We start from the raw sequence: 25,779 nt of genomic DNA, 5'->3' as shown, positions 1-25,779 counted from the left end.
CACCCGCTGGGTAAAGAACCTACCCCTGACATCCGTCCTGTAGCTACCCCCCCTTAATTTAAAGTCATGCCCCCTCGTGCTAGCTTTCTCCATCCGAGGAAAAAGGCTATCACTATCCACCCTATCTAAACCCCTAATCATCTTATATGTTTCAATAAGATCCCCTCTTAGCCGCCTTCTTCCCAACGAAAACAACCCTAGATCCCTCAGTCTCTCCTCATAGGACCTCCCCACCATACCAGGCAACATCCTAGTAAACCTCCTCTGCACCCTCTCCAACGCCTCCACATCCTTCTTGTAATGCGGGGACCAGAACTGCACACAGTACTCCAAGTGCGGCCGCACTAGAGTAGTGTACAGTTGCAACATTACACTGCGACTCCTAAATTCAATCCCCCTACCAATAAACGCCAAGACACCGTACGCCTTCTTGACAACCTTATCTACTTGATTCCCAACTTTCAGGGATCTATGTACACACACACCTAGATCCCTCTGTTCATCCACACTATTCAAAGTCCTCCCGTTAGCCCTATACTCGACACATCTGTTGCTCCTACCAAAGTGAATTACCTCACACTTCTCCGCATTAAATTCCATCCGCCACCTCTCGGCCCAGCTCTGCAACCTATCTAAGTCTCCCTGCAGACTATGACACCCTTCCTCACAATCTACCACACCTCCAACTTTGGTGTCATCAGCAAATTTACTAATCCACCCAACTATACCCTCATCCAGATCATTAATAAAAATTACAAACAACAGTGGCCCCAAAACAGATCCCTGAGGCACACCACTCGTAACTGCACTCCATGATGAATATTTACCATCCACCACCACCCTCTGTCTCCTATCTGATAGCCAATTCCTGATCCAACTTCCTAGATTACCCACAATCCCATACATCTGCATTTTCTGCAGAAGCCTACCATGGTGAACCTTATCGAACGCCTTACTAAAATCCATGTATACCACGTCAACTGCCTTACCCCCATCCACCTCTTTGGTCACCTTCTCAAAAAACTCAATAAGGTTAGTAAGGCACGACCTACCTGCTACAAAACCATGCTGACTATTTCTAATCAATTCATTACACTCCAAATAACTATAAATCCTATCCCTAATAATTTTTTCTAAAACCTTGCCCACAACAGAAGTAAGACTCACCGGTCTATAATTCCCGGCAAAGTCTCTGTTCCCCTTCTTAAACAATGGGACAACATTCGCTATCCTCCAATCCTCCGGGACTACACCAGAGACCAATGACGACCTGAAGATCTGAGCCAGAGGCTCTGCAATCACCTCTCTAGCCTCCCAGAGAATCCTAGGGTAGATCCCATCCGGACCAGGGGACTTATCTATTTTCAGCCCCTCAAGAATTTCCAGCACATCCTCTTTATCAACCGTAATACTTTCTATTTTACACCCCTGCGACCCAATGTCCTCCTCAGCTATATTCATGTCCCCCTGCGTGAACACCGAAGAGAAATATTGGTTCAATACTTCTCCAATCTCCTCCGGTTCCACACACAACTTCCCCCTGCTGTCTGTAACTGGCCCTAATCTTGCCCTGACCAACCTTCTGTTCTTGACATACTTATAGAACGCCTTAGGATTCTCCTTAATCCTATCAGCCAAAGTCTTCTCATGTCCTCTTTTAGCCCTTCTCAACTCACTCTTCAACTCCCTCCTAGCCAATCTAAAGCTTTCTAGTGCACTATCTGAGCCCTCCAATCTCATCCGAACATAAGCCTCCTTTTTCTTTTTAACCATCGACTCAACTCTTTTAGTGCACCACGGTTCCCTAGCCCTACCAAATCCACCATGCCTGACAGGGACATACCTATCAAGGACTCGCAGTAGCTGCTCCTTGAAAAAATTCCACATTTCAGATGTTCCCAGTCCCTGCAATCCCCTAATCCAATCCATGCTTCCTAATTCACTCCTGATAGCCTCATAATCGCCCTTACCCCAGCTAAAATTGCTGACCCGAGGTTCACGCCTATCTCTTCCCATCACTAAGGTGAACGTAACCGAATTGTGGTCACTATCACCAAAATGCACACCAACTTCCAAGTCTAGCACCTGGTCTGGCTCATTTCCCAGCACCAAATCCAATATAGCCTCACCTCTAGTTGGCCTGTCTACATACTGAGACAAAAAACCTTCCTGCACGCTTTGTACAAACACTGACCCCTCAAGCGAGCTAGAACTATAGCAACTCCAATCAATATTCGTAAAGTTAAAGTCCCCCATAACAATTACCCTATTACTTTCACTCCTAACCAGGATTGTCTCCGCAATCCTTTCCTCAACCTCTCTAGAACTTTTAGGAGGTCTATAAAAGACTCCCAACAGGGTGACCTCTCCTCTCCTATTTCTAATCTCCGCCCATACTACCTCAACTGACAAGTCCTCATCAAACTTTCTCTCCGACACTGTGATACAGTCCTTGACTAGCAATGCTACCCCACCCCCCCTTCTACCTTCTTCTCTACTCCGACTAAAGCATTTGTACCCCGGAACCTGCAACATCCATTCCTGACCCTGCTCTATCCAAGTCTCAGAAATGGCCACAACATCAAAGTCCCAGGTACTGATCCACGCTGCAAGTTCATCCACTTTATTGCGAATACTCCTCGCATTAAAGTACACGCATTTCAAACCCTGCTCCGCCCCACCCCCACTATGCCGTGCCTTGCATTCCCCAACTATGCCCCCCTCACTTTCACCCCCTTTCCTCACTATCCCATTATCACATCCTCACTATCACATTAGATTAGAGGAGATGCTTTTTAATCAAGAGAGGAGGAATATTAAAACAGGTAAAATATATAGTTTCCAAAAGGCTGGTGCCTGGAATAGTGATGGAGGAATTTTCCCACCGCATGCCATGGGAATCGACAGGACCATGCAAAGGTCTGTTTACCCTGGGGGGGATTTTCCCATCTTGGGGTGAGTCCATTACAGTTAGCAAAATGCAATTGTGCCTTAGACGATTTTTAATTTAGCCAGAGGACCCACACTGGCTTTCCTTTTTTTTGTACTTCTTTTCATGCATATGCAACAGGAAAATATGCAATATTACAGTGTAACATTCGAGCGTGCCAGTTAGGTTTCAAAAATGTAGTGCAGGGAGGAAGGCTGCACAAAAACTTTCGCAGGAAGGTTAATCTGTCTCCTTTACAAATCGATGCGACAATTCTGTTTTCCCTAACTCTGTAAATGCAGAACCTCACACCATTTTCTTTTTATTCTATAAGTATTAAGGACATACACAGGATTAAAGACAACCCCCAACCTCCACTCACTTACCAGCCTAAATCCGAGAGGGTTAAATAAAGTGGCCACAGGGAAGGACTAGCCTCGTTCCACTGACAGTCGATGTTTCTTTTTATGTTCCTGATAAAACCTATTACAGTCACATACTGATCTTTGTATGAGGAACTCTAGAAGCAGAGGATAATCAGCCAACACTTCAACACTGAACGGTGATTGCGTGCCTCCGAGTAAGTAGATTGCAGTGAGTACAGCAAAGTGGCCAAAATGACTTGTACATAGCTCGCAGGCAATAATCCTGATATTCTCACCAGCATTCCCATTCTCCAGGCACACCAGGTCACAAGGATCAGCAGAGTACATCTGTGCATCCTCGCCTGTCGGCAGCCCCATTCCAGTTTAACCAGAAACGAAAGGTACAATAAACAGGCACAAAGGTTGTCACTCAATGCATGATTTTATAGAGTGCACGAAGATGAAATAGAATGCAGAAAAAAATCCACGGGCTGATTTTCCAACTAGCACAGGTCCCATACGATTGCTTAATGAACTCCCACTGTACGTGCTTTAATGCTGTCATTAACTCTTTCAGGGCTTGCATTATAAAAGCATATCCAGGGAGATTTAGTGCAATTCCATTCAAACAAAATAGCATCAGTCAGGAAGTATATTTTCCAGTTATTCCAATATAAACAATACCTCTTTCTGAAAATACACAGACAAGCTTGCTGCAATCATTATTGTTCATTCTCCATTGAGAATTAACCACATGAAAACCTTGCCCATATTCTGGTAAATAACTTGGTGAGCCAGCTATACAAAGTCTTCCATCTACACACACTACATATTCACAAAACTTCATTCCTGCTGTCATGCTTCTGTTGCATTTTTGGATCAATTTTTTCTCATTACAAATCCTTGATCACGTTTATAATGGGAATGACCTGTGTAAACCTATCCTGCTGTAATCTTGTTGTCACTGGATATATATTTTTCAGTTCCCCTCAGCATGTCTTGCAGAGAAAATCACATGTCCCAAATGATTCCACTGCTCCCTTTTCCAAATCATATACTATAAAGTACAGCACAAGAGGAGGACATTTGGCCCATCAAGTCAGCTCCAGTTCTTCCTACGAGCAATCTAGCTAGTCCATTCCCCTGCTCTTTCCCCAAATTCTTACATGTATTCTTTAAGTACTTCATCAAATTTCCTTTTCAAAAATCCATCAAAACCCATCAATCTAGCAGGCAATATATTGCAAATCCTAACCAATCATTGCATAATTCTCATGTCACCTGCTTTTTCCCCCTGATGTTGCCCTCAGGTTATCAATGCTTCAATCATTGGAAACAGCTTCTCCTCATTTTCTTTATTTCACTATTTTAAACACCTCTATCAAATCTCGCCTGAGCCTTCCTTGCTCCAAGGAGAACAAATTGTTGTGAACTTTGTTATTTAACATAAAATTTAAATATTATACAAAAAGAGCAGAATGCAGGAATTAAATCTGCACGCTTTGGTTTCATGAGGCACTGACCACAGCTCGGCTGAAAGCTTCGTTTGGTTTTGATTATCCATGCGAAATGTCAAAGGAAATTGGTTTTGTGTACTATATTACAGATTTAAAGCTTTTTGTCCTTTTGTGAGAGCGACAGTGCTTTTATTTGACCCAATTAGAATGGTTTGTGCTAGTTGCCATGCAACTTGAGACACTTAGAAGGCTGTGCACATGGTTGAGTTGATATATAAATATATATTGATGCCGTGGCAACATGCTTCTAAAAGATAAACCAAATGTAAGTAGATTCATTAAGTTAAGTGATCAAAATAAGAATAGAGGAGGTCCAGAGACACCATTTTACATGTTGTCAAAGAGAAGAAAGATTAAATAACAATTCAGCTGTTTGTCTTGGATTGTGAATATCACAGGGAAATTTCCGTACAAGGGGGCAGTTCCTGCCTGCACAGAGCTGCAACGTTCCTGCAATCTACTTAAGAAAGCTGTGTTGCCAAGACACAAACTACCTGTAATACTCACCTGTGCCAATGAAACCAATGACAAAGCAAACACAGCACATTAAAAAAAAATCACCCTGTCCAAAATAAATCATGTCTGTTCCGGAAACACTGCACCTAAAAAAAACCCCACAGTCTCACTTTGTCATCTGAATACAATCGGCCAGTTTCCAGTCCCAAACCACCATGATCATCTGATTCAGTCTTCCAATGCCCACTCGTTAAAACAATCACTGCAAAACAGAATATCCAAACCCTCCATCACAAATCTCTACACTTTGACAGCATCACATTAAAGGAACACTGCAGCGAGATGAAATAAACAGGCAAGCAGCACAGCAATGACTAGCTAGTTAAACATGCAAAGTTCCCTTCTCATTTAGCAAATGGTGGTGCTTTATCACTCCTCTACTCAACAAAGGACAATAACAAAAGGGATTAAATCAGGGAAAAATAGAAGATTAGACTAAATAAGTGAGAGACATAAAAATGATATGAAAGGAGGAAGAAATTAGACAGAGCAAATGTGGATTCTCACATCTCTGGCTCTCCTTAAGAGTCAGAGATGTGAGAAATAATAATGGTGAATAAAGAAATGGCACACAGTAACCAAATACTTAATAGCTGACTTTGAAGTTGATCAAAAATCCTTCCAAAGATAGTGGGAAACCAAGGGTCTATGGAAAATGCAGCAATTAATGGGACTAAAAGCAAAACAAATCCTTGGATGGACGACACCCTCGAGTTTTAATAGTGGTGGCAATGGAGATAGTGGACTAGTGGGTTTTGACCTTTCAATTTAAGCAAGGAGGGCGAGAAGTCAAGCCAATCAACCACTGGAAAAATGACAGCATCTATTTTTAAGACATAACAGGTATTTGAAAAATTAGGATATGGTTAGGCAAGGGCAACGTGGGTTTTTGAAAGGAAAATTGTGTTTGACCAATCTATTCAGATTTTTGAGGTTGTAACAAAGATAGAGAAGGAACACAAATGGGTGTTGTATATTTGGATTTTCAACAGGCAGTCGATAAGGTGCCACACAAGATATTATACACACAATTAAGGTTTGTGGGATTGGGGTAATATACAAGCACAGATTGAGGATTGGTTAACAAATAGGAAAAAACAGACATTTTCAGGTTGACAGGCTGAAACGAATGGAACATGGTAAGGATCAATGCGTGTTCTTTAACTATTTACAATCTATTGCCATGAATTTGATGAGGGACCAAGTATAATGTATCCAGGTTTGCTGATGATACAAAATTAGTGGGAACGTAAACTCTGAGCATGCAAAAAGGAGGCCAACAGATTTAGACAGGTTAAATGAGCAGACAGGAATGTGGTGGATGGAATAAGTGGAGAAATGTGAATTTATCCAGTTAGGTGGGAAAAATGGAACAGCAGAATATTCTTAAATGATGAGAGATTTTATATTGAGACGGTTGTCCTTGTATGCAAATCACAGTAACCAGCAGGTTATGGTGAACAAATAAAGCAGCAAATGGAAGCTTTTATTACAATGGGATGGAGGATAAAAGTGAAGTTTACTGCAATTGCATAGGGCTTTGGTGAGACCATAGCTGGAGTACTGTGCTCAGTTTTGGTCCACTTAGAGCAAATGCAACAAAGGTTCACCAGATTGATTCCTGAGATGAGGGATTGGCCGAAGCAGAAATTGAGTAGACCAGGCCTACATCTGCTAGAATTTAGAAAAATGAGAAGTAATCTCATTGAAACTTAGAACTTCAGGGGCTTCACAAAGTAGATGCCAGGAGGATGTTTCACATGGCTGAAGTCCAAACTAAGGGTCATAGTGTCTGAATAAGGGAGTGGCCATTTAGTATTTAGATGAGCAGTTAATTCACTCAAATTATTGCGAACTTTTGGAATTTTCTACTGTGAATGTTCAACCGTTGAGTATATTCATGGCAGAGATCAACAGATTTTGTTTACCAAGAAAATCATGGATTTAATACTGCGGGAAGGTGAGACATAATTTTATTGAATGGAGAATGAGACACCTACTATTGCAGTTATTTCTTTATGTACTAAAAAAAGGCAGACCTGTGACCAAGTACAGACAGGAAAGCTTAACAGTATCTCTACTGCCATACATAACAGAAGTTAAATTAAGAAGAAGCTGGATAAACATGGGAGAAAGGAAAAGAATGTTATGCTTAGATGAAGTTGGGTGTGGGGCAAGCTGTGTGGAACATAAACATCAGGATGGACCAATCTAAATGACCCGTTTCTCTGTAGATATGACGATATTCAATTAAAGTGTGGATCCAGCATGCAGCCAAACACACTATTTGACCCAAATGAAAACAGGTACCAAATGATTTGGCAACCTGACACTCATTTTAGCATTTCTCAAATAGGGTTGTCTTCATACCAATAGCACCACAGAAAGAAGAACACCCTTTCAAAGCTAGCTTCAGCAGCAGAAACTATCTCAGAAGTTAAACTACAAAACAAACTTATGAAAAACTTGATTAATGTGGGGATTGCAAATTAGTGCCAATAATGCACTAAACTAAGAGGTTAATCAGTTCCTGACATGGCAATGTGCGATAAGACATCACCGTAACCATCAAAGAAACCTAAGATTTAGGAGCAAGAGAAGGCCATTTGGCCCATTGAGCTTGCTCTGCCGTTTGATAGGGTTGTGACTGATCTGGTTGTGGTCTCAACTCCACTTTCCTGTCTGTCCCCAATAACTCTTAACTCCCCTTTCCTACAAAAATCCATCCAACTCAGCTTTGAATAAATTAAATGACCTAACCCTCATGGCTTTCTGGTAAAGAGAATGCCACAAGGCATTTCCCTTCTCCAGAAACTAACAAATGGCAAACTTCATACACCACGTATCCCAATTACAAGCAAAGCTAACCCGGTGCGAGGGAAAGAGCACAGTCACAACAATAAAAAGACCCATGGCTAATTTGAGAAAAGACTCAGGTAAATTCCATCTTATAAAAATCCTAGAAACCCTACAGTGCAGAAAGAAGCCATTCGGCCCATCGAGTCTGCAGTGACCACAATCCCACCCAGACCCTCCCCATATGCCTACATATTTACCCACTAATCTCTCTAACCTATGCATCTCAGGACACTAAGAGGCAATTTTTAGCATTGCCAATCGACCTAACCCGCACATCTTTGGACTGTGGGAGGAAATCAGAGTACCCAGAGGAAACCTATGCAGACACAAGCAGAATGTACAAACTCCATACAGACAGTGATCCAAGCTGGGAATCTGAGTTCTCCAAAACAATAATGGACATTGTAGGCACCCTTGATACATGACTAGAACCACCTAAGTTCCCCCATCACAGTCCCTAAAATTCCTGCCACCAGCCAGAAGAACAAAGGCCTGTACAAGAACACCTATTAAGCAAATGTTCCGAATGTCAACACACTTCACACAGAATCATAGATTGGTTTTATCACAGAAGGAGGCCATTTGACCCACCATGTCAGGGCCAGTTTTCTGCAAGAACAATTTAGGTAGTCACACCCCACCCCACCGCCTAGTCCGCATTGCCCAACACATTTTCTTCCGTTCATGTACCTATCCAAATCCTTTTCGAAGGGCATTATTGAGTCAGTCTCCACAATACCCTTATCTGGGAGTATATTCCAGACTGTAACCAATTGCTGCGTAAAAATGTTCTTCTTCTCGGTGCTTTTCAATTCTTTTGCCAATCACCATAAATCTGTATCCTCTGGTTCTTGCTGTTAGTGTCAAAGGAACAGTTTCTCTCCATCTATTCTGTCCTGATCCCTTAATGGTTTTGAACACTTCTATCAAATGTTCTCAGAACCGTTTTTTTGCTCTAGCGTCAATGAATAGCAGGAGTAGGCAATTCAGCCCTCTGAGTTTGCTCTGCCATTCAACTGGATCACAGCTGATTTTCTACCTCAATGCCATAATCCCCCACTATGTATGATTCACCACAGGAACAGGGGGACCGTCACCCTCAACTTACTCATTCTGATTATCATTTAACAAGCTATTGATTTCAGGAAACACCCAAGGAAAAACGCCCAAACAAGCCTCTTTAAGCTATTCACAAATTGAAGTCTCTTATCCCAGGAATCATTTGTTTAAATATTTTCAACATTCTTTGCAATGTTTACATATACTTCCTAAAGCATTGCAGTCAGAATTGAACATTCTATTCTGGTTGAGGCCAAATTAATGTTTTATAAAGGTTCACCATGATGTCCTTGCTTTTCTATTCTCTGCCTCTATAACGCTCAGAATCCTTTAAGTCTTATTAACCAATTTCTCTTCCTACCCTGACACATTTAATGACTTGTGCACATATACCTACAGGTCTCTCTACTTTTGCATCCATTTAGAATTGTACATTTCAGTTTATATTTCCTTGTTCTTCCCACCAAAATGTTTTTTATCACATATCTTTGTGTCAAATTGTATCTGCCCATTTCACCAGCCTGTCTTGCTCTCTTGAAGTCTATCACTATCCTCCCCACAGTACACTATATTTGTGTTATCTTCAAATTTTGAAATTATGCCTCTATATACCCAAGTTTAGATACAGTAAAGTAGTGGTCCAAGTACCGACCACTGGGGAACACTTTCCTCCAGTCCAAAAACACTCATTCACCATTGCCTTCTCATTCTCGTCACTCAACAACTGCACATCCATGCTCCAACTGCCCCTTCAACTTTGCTGACAAGCCTATTTTGCAGCACATTATCAAACCCTATTTCATCCCACTCTCCAAAAGCAACTTCGACTGAAGGTTCATTAGACAGCATCCATTAAACACACAAGCACTAACATCTAGAAGAACAAGGGGGGCAGATACATGGGAACACCATCACCCAGAAGTTCCCCTCAAAACCACACACCATTCTGACTTGGAAATATATTGCTGTTCTGTCACTAGGTCAAAATCCTGAAACTCCCTCCCTCGCAGCACTGTGTATGTACCTGCACCACATGGACTGCAGTGGTTCAAGAAGGCAGCTCACCAGCATCTTCTCAGGGGCATTAGGGATGGGCAATAAATGCTGGCCTAACCAGTGAAGCCCATATCCCTTGAATAAATTTAAAAATCCATGCATTTTAAAGAGATTAATTACAGAGTAATCGCAAAGAAAAATAGTAAAACACTGGAATAACAGATCAGGATAATCAGCATCTATAAATGACAAGGACAGGTTAACATTTCAAACATACAGACCTGAATGTAAAGTCTACAGCCAAAATGTTAATCCATCTTTCCTATTGACTTGTCCGTTGTGTATTTCCTGCAATGTCTGTTTATATTACAGATAGGTGGCACATAGTTTTTTCCCATGACAATAATTCCATGTACACATCAAACACACAATTTCGAATTAGCTGGGATTGAAGGAAGTTCGACTCTTGATTTATTGTGAATGGATTCACTCTAAAGTTCGAAACATATCAAGCTTTGTTTTTCTAAAACAATGCAATCTTCCTGTATGGTTCTGCACAGTTCAATAGTCTTTTCAACTGTTCACCAAATAAGAACCTTTCAGGTACTTGCTTTCTCATACCACCTTGTCACATCATTCATGAACATCACACATCACATCACATGCAAGCTGCTCTGAAACAACAGTTGCTGTTGTTAAGTTTGCAAACTTGACAGCCATGTTTGCACATGACAATTATGTGCAAACAGCAACAAGCTGAACTCCAGGTAATCTCTTTTTAATGGGATTGTTTGAGGAAGAATATTGAATTTGTGCGTTATGAACAAGTTCTGTCTTTCAATAACAATCTTGTTCAACTGGATTCCCAAGAAAAGCACCCTGGCCTAGTGAAATAATCTGATTGATACTCTGTCTCCATCCCAAAACTGGACTGCAAATGTTTATGACAGTATGCAGAACTGCTGATTTCAACAGGATAAAGGCTGAAAATCAACAAAGGATGAATAGCACGGAGATGTTATGAGCAGTAATCATTTTCTTGCCTTTTCTAAGTCACTGATAAATTGCTTTGATGTTGCTTGTTTAGCTCTTTGCCTTTCAACCCTCGACACACTGCAAACTGCCCATCATTCTGCATTTAACAGGGACAGGATGTGGAGATGCTGGCACTGGACTTGGGTAAATACAGTAAGAAGTCTCAACACCAGGTTAAAGTCCAACAGGTTTATTTGGTAGCACAAGGCATTAGCTTTCGGAGCGCTGCCCCTTCATCAGGTGAGTGGGAATTCTGTTCATAAACAGGGCATATAAGACACAAACTCAATTTACAAAATAATGTTGGAATGTGAGTCTTAAAGGTACAGACAACGTGAGCGGAGAGAGGGTTAAGCAGAGGTTAAAGAGATGTGTATTGTCTCCAGCCAGGACATTTAGTGAGATTTTGCAAGCCCAGGCAAGTCATGGGGGTTACAGATAGTGTAACATGAACCCAAGATGCCAGTTGAGGCCGTCCTCATGTGTGCAGAACTTGGGTTATCAGTCTCTGCTCAGTGACTCTGCGTTGTGTTGTGTTGTGAAGGCCGCCTTGGAGAACGCTTACCCGAAGATCAGAGGCCGAATGCACATGACCGCTGAAGTGTTCTTCACGACACACAACAGCGCAGAGTTGCTGAGTACAGACTGATAGCCAAGTTCCGCACACGTGAGGACAGCCTCAACCGGGATCTTAGGTTCATGTTACACTATCTGTAACCCCCATGACTTGCCTGGGCTTGCAAAATCTCAGTAACTGTTCTGGCTGGAGACAATACACATCTTTTTAACCTGTGCTTAACCCTCTCTCCACTCACATTGTCTGTATCTTTAAGACTTGATTATCTGTAAAGATGTGCATTCCAATCATTATTTTGTAAATTGAGTTTGTGTCTTTGTATGCCCTATTTGTGAACAGAACTCCCACTCACCTGATGAAGGGACAATGCTTCAAAAGCTAGTGGCTTGTGCTACCAAATAAACCTCTTGGACTTTAATCTGGTGCTGTGAGACTTCTTACTGTGTTTCACAGGGACAAGCAGAGGCATAGTCTGAAGGTAGGTGAGTTCCTTGAACAGTGCAGTACAAAACTCTAACCACAGGATTCACACACCACAAAACAGTGTAGGAAGAAAATAGTCAGAATAAGAAGGAATAACATAGCTGAAAGCATCTCAGCACTGGACAAAATATGCCATACACGACCATCAGTCAAACTTCACCCGACGTGAAAACAAAAGGCTTTCATGCTCAGAACACAATCACTTTCACACTTGACACTCAACGATACTCATTCACAATTTGCAGTGTCCCCTACCAAAGTGGTCCATTCGGATAAACATGGTTTATCTAGCGCTCCCAGTGTCTCACTAGAAGTCTTTTGGCTACGATTAACAAGTGGTTCCTCAGAGCTCTGAAGAGAAAAAACATATTGAAAAGATTATCTAAAACGGCCTGCAAATGATCTGGAATTGTCTGTCATGCATTGTTGAACTGGAACAGCAAGTGTCCATGCTCTTATTACAGCTTCAAAGTGCAACACAGTGTTAACTTGTGCCAAATGCTTATATTGGTAATCAAATACAGCATTATCCACACTCTGAAATTACAGGGTAGCAGTGGAGATTTTCTCAGCTCGCATTAGTGGGTTGTCTGAATTGAAAAGCTATCCTTTTAACAATACTCTTTTTTTAAGAAAAGCCTAATTTTGGCAGCTTAGATGCAATTTGAATCAATTGCATTGCTAAATAAGCTTTCTTGTGAACTCTTGTGAATCTATCAGCCGGCCTGACAGCATAAAAACAGCAGGCAATGCATAAACAGAAGCAACTCTTAAAGGGTGGCAGCATTTAGCCAGAACATGACAGAGCCACAACAGATTTCAGAGAACAAGGGAATGTTCTTGATTTGTTATACTATTGGCTCAACGTTTCATAAATTTTCAGAATAAGTCCACATGAGAATAGAGGGGAACTGTTAAACTTCTGTCCACCTTTACCTGTATTTTACTGTATTTGACTTACTGCCAAACTATTTTGCCGCTATCTATCTAATGAAAATGTTTTCTGCAACAATAGTACTGTTTCAGTTTTGTTACTTTATAATGTCTGCTAAATCACACTGCAAGAGATCTCGGACAGAAAATTGAAAGTAATGGCAATATCTGGATCAATTAACGAATTGATAAGGTTAGAACTTCACAACTTGGCTGCTCCGCCACAGATGGCTGTGCCTTCAACTGTTTGGTCCTTAACTCTGGAAATTCATCCCTAAATCTCCCCTCCTCTCTACCTCCCTCTGCTCCTTCAAGACATTCTTCAACCAAGCATTCTTGACCAAGTTCTTAACCAAGCATTTGTTCACTCATCAAAATACTGTTTATTTTGTGGCTCAGCATCAAATTTGGTTTGGAAATCATGCCTGTGAAATATCCTTGGAGGTTTTACTGTGTCAAAGGAGCTATATAAATGCTATTTGTTGTTAATGGATCATGGTAGAGCAGAGGATGGAAGCCCCCTTCCCAGACAAAGGAACTTTTGCAGGAAGGGGAACTCAGAAGATGGCAGAGTGGTTAGCACTGCTGACTCATAGCGCCAGAGATCTGGGTTCAACCCATCTCTGGGTAACCATCTGTGTGGAGTTTGCATATTCTCCTTGTGTCTGTGTGGATTTCCTCCAGGTGCTCCAGTTTCCTCCCACAAAGAGGCGCAGGTTAGGTGGCTTGGCTACGCTAAATTGTCCCTTCAAGTCCTAAGATGTGTAGGCAGCATGCTTTCTGCACACTGTGCATGTGCAGAGCCAGTGCATGCACAGCATGCACTTTCTCAGTGAAAAAAGAGTAAACTTTATATCATGGGTTAGCCATGGGAAATATGTGGGGCTATGTGGATAGGGCAGGGGAGAGACTCTAGGCAAGATATTCTGTCAGGAAGAATGGTTTCCTTCTGCACTTTAGGGATTCTATAAAAGCCTCCACTCACAGCACTTAAGCAAGTTTTCTGGATTCGAGATCTGCAAGATCAAAGCTAAAAAGAAAACACAAAAACAAAGTCCATTTCAGAATTTCATTAATGTGTTTCTCAATATATCCAGCTGTGCTGGGTCACATTCATTCAAATTTACATATCCAACATGAAAAGATCGCCAGGAGGCAGTAATTATCATTTACAGTTTTAGTTGTTTAATGAGCACAGCGATTAGTGAACAATATCCACTTTTTTTTAAACAACGACTTTGCAGCATCAATCTAACAGGTCTTTTGTTCAGAAGTCACAAGGGATTCCTGAATTTATCACACTATGGTTCTATTTACATTTTGCAAGACAATTATTACACGTGTTTTGCAGCAGGCTGCCCATTTATCGGCATGGTTTATCGTAAAGGAGCTTGAAACTTAAAATACATCAAAACATTACACGTAAGTTTATAACACATGTGAAATACTCTCCCTATCCAGTCCACCGATTGTTATCGTGACCAGACCTATCCACTCCGCAAAGCACAACACCTGCTCTCATTTCACAAATACCATACCATTCAGGGACCACTTTTCCAGCTAAACACTGTCCAATGACAAACTTTTCCCCTTGTCACTAAAGACATCATTAAGGAAACAGCCTGAAAACTGACTCAGCCTTGGCTCAGTGGAAGCATTCTTGCCTATCAATCAGACATTCTTGGTTTCAAGCCCCAATCCAGAAACCTGTAGACATACTTGACATTTCACTGGAGTACTGAGGGGAGTGCTGCACCACTGGAGGTGCCATCTTTTGAATGAAATGTTGGAAACAACCTCCAACTACTGGCTTCAGCTAACATTAAAATTTCCACAGCATTGTGAAAGAAAAGTGGGGGATGGGTGCCCTAGTCAACGCTTGTATGTTGTCCAGCATCACCAACATACATTAACTAGTCAACTGCTGCTGTGGGAGCTTGTTGTGCACAACTCAGCTGTTGACTGTCCTTGCAATTTCAACAGTGACTACTTCTAGAATCTTCACTCGCTATAAAGCAATTCAGGATGCTGAGAGTTTGGGAAAAGCGCTATATAAATCAACGCTTTACTCTCCTTCCTCCTACTTGCCTTTACACAAGTTTCCACAAATCACTGTTCCGTCTCACTGCCAATTATGTCACAGGAAGGCTCACAGCATAGGAACTTAGGATATAGCAAGAGGAGGCCATTTGGCCCCTCAAGCCTGTTCAGTCATTTAATATAATCATGGCTGACCTTCCACCACACTAACCCCACACTCTTAATGTCTTTAATAAAGAGATGTCCAAAACATCAATCGCAGTTGACCAATAAATTGGGAACACATTTCCAACTGAATCCACACTTTCTGCAGAGCCATTGCATGCAGAGTGTGGACTTTCTCCGTGAAAAAAAAGAGCAAATTTTACATGACGATACAACAGCAACAAAGTTAGATACTTTTGGTTTTGCCTAGGTTGATGAAAACTAACTCCCACTACCCCTGTTGACGGCAGAAGTTCTGTGAAGTACAAGCAGCCTTCACTTCATTAGTGTAAGATTTAGAACATAAGAACATAAGAAATAGGAGCAGGAGTAGGCCATCTAGCCCTTTGAGCCTGCTCCGCCATTCAATAAGATCATGGCTGATCTGTCGTGGCTCAGTTCCACATTCCCGCCCTCTCCCCATAATCCTTAATCCCCTCGCTTATCAAAAACCCATCAACCCGCGTCTTAAAAATATTTAGCGAGGCAGCCTCCACCACTTCAACGGGCAGAGAATTCCAGAGATTCACCACCCTTTGAGTGAAGAAGTTCCTCCTCAACTCCGTTCTAAACCGCCCCCCCTTTATCTTGAGGCTGTGCCCCCTAGTCCTACTGTCCTTTCTGAGCGGGAAGAGTCTCTCCACCTCTATCCTATCCATCCCATTCATCATCTTATACGTCTCAATGAGATCTCCCCTCATTCTTCTAAACTCTAACGAGTACAAGCCTAGTTTATTCAGCCTCTCCTCATAGCTCAACCCCCTCAACTCCGGTATCAGCCTAGTAAACCTCCTCTGCACTCCCTCCAAGGCCAAAATATCCTTGCTTAAGTGCGGCGACCAAAACTGCACACAGTACTCCAGCTGCGGCCTCACCAATGCCCACACAGCTGCAGCAAGACCTCCCTACTTCTTTATTCAATCCCCCTCGCTATGAAGGCCAGCATCCATCCTTAAGTCTCTACCCAATTCCTAGTGGGTAAAGATCTACAACATAAAACTGTCCACATTTACTTGCATTCACGTTAGAAATAAAAGACCCAGAAAATATGTAGCAACTGAATATTACACAGCATTAAACCTTTGCTACTTAGAGTACAGAAGCATATGTTATGTCACAGGATTTGTAATCAAAAGGCCTGGATTAATAATCTCGAGGACAAGAGTTTAAATCCCATCAGGCAGAGGACGAATTTAAATTCAATGAATTAAACTAGGTTAAAATTCTGGAACTGTTGACCCAAAAGTACCAAGTTGTTGTAAAAACACTTTACCAATGTCCTTTGGAGGAAGAAATCTTTGCAGAATAGTATGCAAGAATATTCTCAGTGTATTTCTCTTCCTTTAATCCATAGACAGGCAGGACATGGCCCACATTGTGCAACAGGTTTCAATGCTCCTGTGGGGGGAGGCTGGAAAGACCTTGCTGGTAGATGGCGTTAGGATGACTGTTGAACAAATAAAATGTAAGTCACCAATGTCTGGGCACTCCTGCTTTATTAAAAATACTCAGCAAATACATCACTCACCACAGGGACAAGGGGCACATTACTCCCAACCCAATCACCTTGATTGCATCCAGCAGCCTGCTGGCTTCAGGAAATGCCATCCAACTCAAGTACACCCACAGAGAGAGAAATGGCAAAATCAGCACTGCGTGGACCAGGAAAAGTAGAAGTAATATCTCTGCAGCGGTCCTAATGAGAAACAGCATCCACTAACCTGAACTCTTGCTGATTAATGACACATTCTCATGCCATCCCCACAGATCGCAAGCAGGGTTTCTTCAGACCTCCTGCACCCCTGGAACTTCAGCATTGCACATTAAGGCTTGGCTTAGCTGCAGCAGTGGAACAATCAATAGACTACTACAACATGCCACACACATCCTTATTTATGCAACATAAACATAAATCAAGCCTCCCGCTCATCCAAAGCATGACTCACTCACAAAACCCTGTCACATAACTGTGTCTCTTTGCTCAACTTATCTGCACCACCACAAGCAGAACCTTCAATACTGTGCAGGAGATGCTGAGTATCCACTCTTATCATTAACTTGTTTCAGAGAAGGTTGTTTGCTGCTCCTCAGAGAGGGGAAAGTGCACACCTGAATCAGCATACAACTCAAAATAAAAATCCAAACTGTGATCATTTTAATTCCAACTGGATCAGATTGTGCATGTTATCTGTTCTAGTTTCTAGCAGCACATTCAGACCAAAAACAATAATAAATCACCTGAGTGCATAAGAAAATCCTCAACACAAGCAAGAGGTTGCTTACTCCCCGATGAAATCAAACATTACTCAAATGCTAAAGTCCAATAAGACAACAAGCAATGGGATTATCTAAGGTGGAGAAGTACGTGCTGTGCTACACATTACTGCCAGTGCACCAACTACCACATATCACACACGCAGACACAATAACCCGACACTCTCCCGTTTAATCAGATTCAGCAGTACTTCTAATCATTCACTGACCACTGCGAGCACAGACAAAATGAAATACTGAGAATCTGAAGTCACTGCAGAAGATATCAGCACATGGGTTAATGAGACCCTGGACAAGAAGCCCATCTCTGTCTGTCTAACTGCTGGCACTAAAACATGCACAAAATAAAACCTTTCCCCCTTTCTGTCATGTATCCAAGCAATATAAGCTCTAGTTTTGTTGGTTGTTTAATAACGTGCAGATTCTTTCTTCTTTAAAAGTATCTGTTAACAAACCCCGTCCACCCTGACAACTGAACAAACTGCCCTCTGTCATCATATTGGAGAGTACAGCACAAACTGGCCAACAAACCAATCAACAGCAAAACTGTTGCTGTGCAACTACACTGGGTAAACAAGGTCATTGATCACAACTACTGTGCTTAGAGCTGATAACAAAAGCAAGCAATCGGATTATCTTGGTACCAGTACACAATGTGCAACACTATACGTTAGTCAATTACTGAGTGCATAGGAACACGGGCAGCTTGTGGAAAACAGCCCAATAAACACATACGTGCACTGGCACACGCTGACATACATGCACAGACCCACAGAAACACATGGACGAACACACACACACACACACACACACACACACAACTCACACATAGAGTCCAGACCTGCTCAGAACGAGTGAACAGAAACACACATACACACACACCTCACACACTTAGGACAGACCTGATGAGATCCAGTACACAAATTATTTAATCAGGTCAGTTTGCCTGGACCAAGATAAAAATGATCCATAAATAGAAAGACTCAAAATTTACAACAAGAAAACAGATCTTTCAGCCCAACCATTCCATATCAACATTCACAGAATCCTTACAGTGCAGATGGAGGCCATTCAGCCCATCAAGTCTGCATCAACACTCCAAAAGTGCAAGTCCACCCCTTTGCTCTATCCCCATAACCCCACACATTTACCATGGCCAATCCAACTAATTTACACATCTTGGGGCACTAAGGGGCAATTTACCATGGCCAATCACCCTAACCTGCACATCTCTGCATTGTGGGAGGAAAGTGGAGCAGCCGGGGAAACCCACGCAGACACGAGGGGAATGTGCAAACTGCACACGGTCACCCGAGGATGAAACTGAACCCAGCTCCGTGGCGCTGTCAGGCAGTAGTGCTAACCACTGTGCCACCCTCTTCATCATATAATAACATTCACCCGCCATGCCTACATATCCCTTGTGCACTACTCCAGTTTAATCTTGAATATTGTCATAGTCCCTGCCTGAACAACTAACACAGCAATACAAGTCTATGTAAAGGAGTTAACAATTCCTTGTATTTAATCTTGCATCTATGCTTCCCTGCGTTATAATGACAAAAGATAATGTTCAGCATAGCTTATTAGGAAATCGTAAGTTTCTCAACCCAAAGTACAAGCCAGCAAAAGGATGACACAGTTGTCTCTACTCCCTACATTAGATACTCTTCAGTGAAAGACACTTTAACCTACTCAAGGGCATCACATGCACAAGCTCCAATTATCTAGTTGTTACACATTATGTAATCCATTCACTTGTACCACAGAGGAGGCAGAGGATTCTGGCTTAGCTGTTGTTTCTAGACGCAGATGGTTAGAACCTGCCAACATCCAGTTAGTTCCAGCATTAGGACAGGAGAGAAGGATCGGAAACAATTGAGATTTTAAAAACATTCTTTGCACCATTCCGCATGTCATTAAAAGCTTTTGGACAGGTTTGTGTGCTAACTTCAACGACTGGTCCCTCAGCTAGGACGGCACAGTGGTTAGCATTGCTGCCTCACAGTGCCAGGGACTCTGATTCAATTCCCGGCTGGGTCACTACCTGCGTGCATTCAGCACAGGGTTTCCTCCAGGTGCTCCGGTTTCCTCCAAAGATCTGCTGGTTAGGTGCATCGGCCATGCTAAACTCTCGCTCAGTTTACCCAAACAGGAGTTGGAGTGTGGCGAACAGGGAATTTTCACTGTAACTTCACTGCAGTGTTAATGTAAGCCTAATTGTGATACTAATAAATAATGTTTTAAAAATACCCTTGCATTGCACAACAGCAGATGAAAGAGTGGCGGGGGCAGGGCAGGGAGACAACATCTTCCTTTAACTAGATGAGCTGCAAAAACATCAAAGTCTTCATAATAAACAGTAGAGTTAGAAGTCAGCCTCGTACATATTGCCTAAGGAATGGCTGCTGAATAAACTAGGCTTGTACTCGTTAGAGTTTAGAAGAATGAGGGGAGATCTCATTGAGACATATAAGATGATGAATGGGATGGATTGGATAGAGGTGGAGGGACTCTTCCCGCTCAGAAAGGACAGTAGGACTAGGGGGCACAGCCTCAAGATAAAGGGGGGGCGGTTTAGAACGGAGTTGAGGAGGAACTTCTTCACTCAAAGGGTGGTGAATCTCTGGAATTCTCTGCCCGTTGAAGTGGTGGAGGCTGCCTCGCTAAATATTTTTAAGACGCGGGTTAATGGGGTCGGTGCTGGGTCCTCAGCTATTTACCATTTATATAGATGATCTGGAGGAGGGAACCGAGTGTATGGTGTCAAAATTTGCTGATGACACCAAGATTGGTGGAACGGCAAATTGCGCGGAGGGTGTGGAGAGTCTGCAGAAGGATCTAGATAGGCTGGGCGAATGGGCCAGGAAATGGCAAATGGAATTTAATGTTGGCAAGTGTGAGGTGGTCCACTTTGGTAGGAATAATGGTAGGAAGGACTATTACTTACGGGGCGAAAAACTGCAGCAGGCGACGGTGCAGAGAGACCTCGGGGTCCTTGTGCATGAGTCGCAAAAACCCAGCCTGCAGGTGCAGCAGGTGGTCAGGAAGGTGAATGGGATGCTGGCCTTCATAGCGAGGGGGATTGAATATAAAAGTAGGGAGGTTTTGCTGCGGCTGTATAGGGCATTGGTGAGGCCGCAGCTGGAGTACTGTATGCATTTTTGGTCGCCATACTTACGCAAGGATATTTTGGCCTTGGAGGGAGTGCGGAGGAGGTTTACTAGGCTGATACCGGAGTTGAGGGGGTTGAGCTATGAGGAGAGGCTGAATAAACTAGGCTTGTACTCGTTAGAGTTTAGAAGAATGAGGGGAGATCTCATTGAGACGTATAAGATGATGAATGGGATGGATAGGATAGAGGTGGAGAGGCTCTTCCCTCTCAGAAAGGACAGTAGGACTAGGGGGCACAGCCTCAAGATAAAGGGGGGGCGGTTTAGAACGGAGTTGAGGAGGAACTTCTTCACTCAAAGGGTGGTGAATCTCTGGAATTCTCTGCCCGTTGAAGTGGTGGAGGCTGCCTCGCTAAATATTTTTAAGATGCGGGTTGATGGGTTTTTGATAAGCGAGGGGATTAAGGGTTATGGGGAGAGGGCAGGAATGTGGAACTGAGACACGACAGATCAGCCATGATCTTATTGAATGGCGGGGCAGGCTCGAAGGGCTGGAAGGCCTACTCCTGCTCCTATTTCTTATGTTCTTATGTTTATGTTTTTGGTAAGTGAGGGGATTAAGGGTTATGGGGAGAGGGCGGGAAAGTGGAACTGAGCCACGACAGATCAGCCATGATCTTATTGAATGGCGGGGCAGGCTCGAAGGGCTAGATGGCCTACTCCTGCTCCTATTTCTTATGTTCTACGCTGACTTAATCAGGACTGGGACAGAGTGACAAAGTGCCACACCTGACTGTCACTTCTGAATCACTGGTGCGCAGAATGAATCTGACCAGCTCCCTGTCTCAACATTGCAGAGGTGGAAAGAATATTTCTTAGGATATTAAAAACTTACAAAAATAAAGTCCCCCCATCACAAAAACACAAAAAGTGCTTGCATTCAAAACAAAAACAGCCCATGAGTAGTGTCATGGGTATATTCCTGGATTTGTAATCGCAAGGCTTGAAACAGTTAGCCAGAGAATTGGAGTTCAAATACCACCATGGCAGTTTGACTATTTGAATTTAGCGCCAAAAATATGGAAATAAAAACTTGGTGTCAGTAAAGTGACCATGCATGAAGCTGTCAGACTATCATAAAAACCAAACATTTACTAATGACCTTTAGGGAACAAATTCTGTCAACTTTGTCCAAGATTGTGCATGACTTCAGTTTCACACCAATGTGATTGGCACTTAACTGCCTTCTGAATTGGCCTATCGAGCCATTCAGTTGCCAGAACAACAAGAGATAGGCAATACAGGCTGGCATTGCCAGTGATATCCACATCCCACAAAAAATGGCATTAGGCACTTTTTTTTCTTTATTCGTTTATAGTAAGTTTGTGTCGTTGGCTGAGCCAACATTTATTGCCAATCACTGGGGACAATTTAAGAGTCAACCATGTTGCTGTGGATCAGATTTAGGTCAGACCAGGTTAAGGATGGCAGGACATTAGTGAACGAGATGAGTCTTTATGACAATCATTTCATGGTCATCATTAGAATTTTAATTCCAGATGTTTATTGAATTTGAATTTCACCATCTGCCATGATGGGATTCAAACCCGGGTCCCCAAACAGTGTGCATTTCTCTAGGTCTCTGGATTACTAGTGCAGCGATAATAACACTACGCCACTTCCTCCCTCCTGCTGAAGGAGAGGCTCAGCCCAAAGTCCTCCTCAACTGCTGCTACACAATAATTTCCTTTCCCATGTGTGCGTGAAGATAATGTGATGTAAAACTAACCATTTTGAATTGAATACAACATTTTTGGTCTCTCAAGAAATCAAGGAGTGAGGGGAGCTGACAGGAAAATGGAGTTGAAGCCGAAGATAGGCCATGATCATATTGGATGACAGAGCAGGCCCAATGAGCTGCATGGTCTCCTCCCGCCGCATTTCTTACATTCTTATGTCAGGACTGCAGAATTTAGACGTGCCATCCATCTCCAGTTGAACAATTCCTATCGTTTAGCCAGCCGCTTCCTTATTCTAAACCTCAGCTGAACCATTCGAACAGATGCATAAAGAAATCACTGTTTAACCCTCCGGGTCCCCAAGGGGGTTTCACATCAAAACAAAATGGATACGGATCAAAGACTATTTCAGTTCCTTCCAAAAGTTCTCAGTTTGTGTATGTAGCCTTCTGACTTAAACACATCCACTGCCAAAAGAATTTACAGTTCACCTCTTTTGCACAGGTTACATGACAATCAGCAGTATAAGACTTGCACCCAGGAGATTATCTTCCCCAGAATGAAAAGCATCAATTCTATTACACCTACTTGTGTAAACGCCCACTGTGCAATTTTTCTTTTAGCCTATCAATTCCCTTAAGTTGTACAAATGCAGATATTATCTGCCCCTTCCTTCACCTCCCGGCCCATCAAAAAATTGTGATTATTCAATTAAATCCATACATCAGAGAATTTTACAGCACTGAAGCAGGATGTTCAGCCCAGTAGGTCTGTCTGCTGATTATGTTCATGAACCTCCAAGAATCTTACTTTATCTCATGTTCTCAGCACACCCTTTTGTTATGTTCTCTGTCGTCCCCTTATCTGGCCTGTCCCTTGATGCAGCAGGCCAGAACATGATCACATTTCTCCATGGGCCCTAAAGAGTTAAAATTTCCGAGTGCCACACTGTGTTCCGGTGAAACATGTGAAATGATTTACAGCTGCAATGCTGCACAGCTAGTAAACTGAAATGTTGGGACACTGTAATAGGATAGGCATTCTGGCTGAGGTTTGTTTCGAGTTTGCTGTAGTAGGGCTAAAGCAACAACCCCAGCAACTAGAAATTGCTCCTTTGTGCTCATATTTACAGTGGCTTGTAGTTTATTGAGCAGCGACTGTGACACTGAAACGTTCAACGTAGTTCAAACTGAATCAATCGCTGCCATGATCCAAACTGCACTCATTTCCTTCTCCTGTTAAGATCCTGTGTTGATATGTCCCCCCCTGACTAAAAGGGGAACTCTTGTTGGAACTGCCTAGGGGTAAATCAACTTTCAGTTTTCCCACAAAAGCGCCTCACCTCCTTTTTCCGGACAGGTGACATCAGCAGTACGCCATGTGGAGACACCACAGGCCACTGTCCGTGTACCGCTCGCTATCAGACAGCACTGTTTTACAAACCCCAGAATAACAACGCTATCTATAATATGCGTGTGGCAAGACACATTTCCTGCCATTACTGCTGAGTCTTTGGTCTCACAGAAGTCTCCAAACATACAACACTACTTATAATTCACCATCAAAAGTTCTTATAATGCTCACATCATACAGAGTATTTTAAACATAGTGATGATTAAGCTTCATTAACTTACAATTTGATACTCTGTTTCCATCACAGCTGCAGACTAGGGAGAGAGGTTTGTTGTGTCCAGTAAGATCTCCCTCAGCCACATGCCAACAATCCTGAGCCTGCTTCAGCCCATAGAAGGCCTTCCGGAAGCTGTTCTCTGGATACGATTATGAGAAGGCCACCCTTCAATTAGCATAGTTGTCAGATCAACACCAACTGAGATTCCCACACCCCTCCCAAAATCACCCCCTCAACCCCCCACTCCCGTCCCAGGCTTAAATTCAGAACTCACACGAAAAATACATGGATGGTCTTCTTCCCGAGACCTAAACCTGTTGCTATAGTAAAGTGCAATAAACTGCTGGGGGGCTTGTTGGTTAAGAAAGAAACAATCAGAGCTTGAACGAAAGAAGCACAAGAGCTCAAATCATCACAGCTTGGATTTCACAGTTGCAGTCCATTCCTGTTCGATCCAGGTCTTTAAAGAAGGCTTTCCAGAAATGAGTTCTTGCACGGGTGAGTATTCCATAATCCGGTTCCGACCGACAGCTCTGGGACAAAGGAATCACAGGAGCCGCGAGTGGGGTCAAAAATCAGAAATTCACTCCATCAAAAGCTTTGGGGAATATTTATCTCACTGCTTCACTACACAGAAAGCTTTCTCCACCTGTTTGCTGACATCGAAGCTTTGGAAAGATCCAAGGACGTAGTCACCAGTGACTGGCACATCACCAGTTTGTAAACCTGCCGAGTGGCTGATCTAACTTTAGACTTTGTGTTTCTTTCTGGAAAGTTCCTACATGGGTAAAAATGAGAAACTCATCTACATTTACAAAGCTGATAAACGCGCCACTTTTCTGGAAAATGCAACACGAACAAAACAAACAAAATAAGTCTCACTGTCCTCACAAACACCATGGACTAAAACCTGGTGTTGTCAGACTTTTTACTGTACTCACAAACACCCCCACCCACCCTGCTCCCGGCCACCATGAAGTTTGCCCAACCAACTCTGCTATGCGACTGGAAACCTCATTCATCAGGCTAGAGTTAGAAGAAACCACACGGTGTTGTGGGCTAACAGGAGATCAGTTTTAAAGCCAGCGGGCGTCATATTCAACATTCATCGGGTTCAGACTCTGATCCCAAGCTCTTTTGGGAATTCCAAGCTTCCAGTAAAGAGGACAGGAGGATTCAAAGAGCCTGTTTACAGTTTGCCACATGGACGCTGGGCGCTATTTAAAACCGAGGTATTTTTAGATCTTAAAACTTTCTGTATGGAATATGCTTAAAACGATGTTTCAAAATCCAGACAAAATGCTGAGCAGCAATGTAATTATCACGGCTTAACAAACAAACTCCTCGACATGAGATGTTCGGAGAGGTCACGGCATTTCTTTGTATCTACCTGCAATTAGTTGTTTCACTAGGAAAGGTCATTTCTGTTGTCGCATTCTAACTAACATTTTCTGCAATGACAGCATTGGCTCCCATTCGGAAGTTAGCCTTATTTGGGAAAGCGCTTCGG

At 42.6% G+C, this 25,779-nt stretch overlaps 1 protein-coding gene and 1 long non-coding RNA gene across 5 annotated transcripts in view; one reads left to right on the top strand and one right to left on the bottom strand.

The window, feature by feature from the left end:
- hipk3a (homeodomain interacting protein kinase 3a) overlaps positions 1-25,779 on the bottom strand; it is a 245,114-nt gene that overhangs the window by 215,375 nt on the left and 3,960 nt on the right. The window contains exons 1-2 of one of the 4 annotated variants that reach the window (XM_080190015.1): positions 24,274-24,449; positions 12,592-12,687 (exon numbers count right to left, since the gene is read on the bottom strand). The exons of 1 other annotated variant lie outside the window; for it this stretch is intronic. In XM_080190015.1, the coding sequence (XP_080046141.1) occupies positions 12,592-12,616 (25 nt within the window). In that variant the 5' untranslated portion in view covers positions 12,617-12,687; positions 24,274-24,449. Of the gene's footprint in view, positions 1-12,591; positions 12,688-24,273; positions 24,450-25,779 lie in introns of those variants that run through there. 2 more of the 4 variants (XM_080190014.1, XM_080190017.1) reach the window with 2 other exon arrangements.
- Positions 24,469-25,779, top strand: part of LOC145343745 (uncharacterized) — a 57,040-nt gene continuing 55,729 nt past the window's right edge. Inside the window, exon 1 of the long non-coding RNA XR_013886793.1 lies at positions 24,469-25,501. This is a non-coding gene — a long non-coding RNA (uncharacterized LOC145343745). The remainder of the gene's footprint in view (positions 25,502-25,779) is intronic.

This window comes from Carcharhinus amblyrhynchos, chromosome 6 (genome assembly GCF_965287045.1).
Source record: "Carcharhinus amblyrhynchos chromosome 6, sCarAmb.v2.hapA, whole genome shotgun sequence".
NCBI lineage: Eukaryota > Metazoa > Chordata > Chondrichthyes > Carcharhiniformes > Carcharhinidae > Carcharhinus > Carcharhinus amblyrhynchos.
Note: the sequence above shows the minus strand (reverse complement) of the source record. Positions and strands in the feature narration are given on the sequence as shown.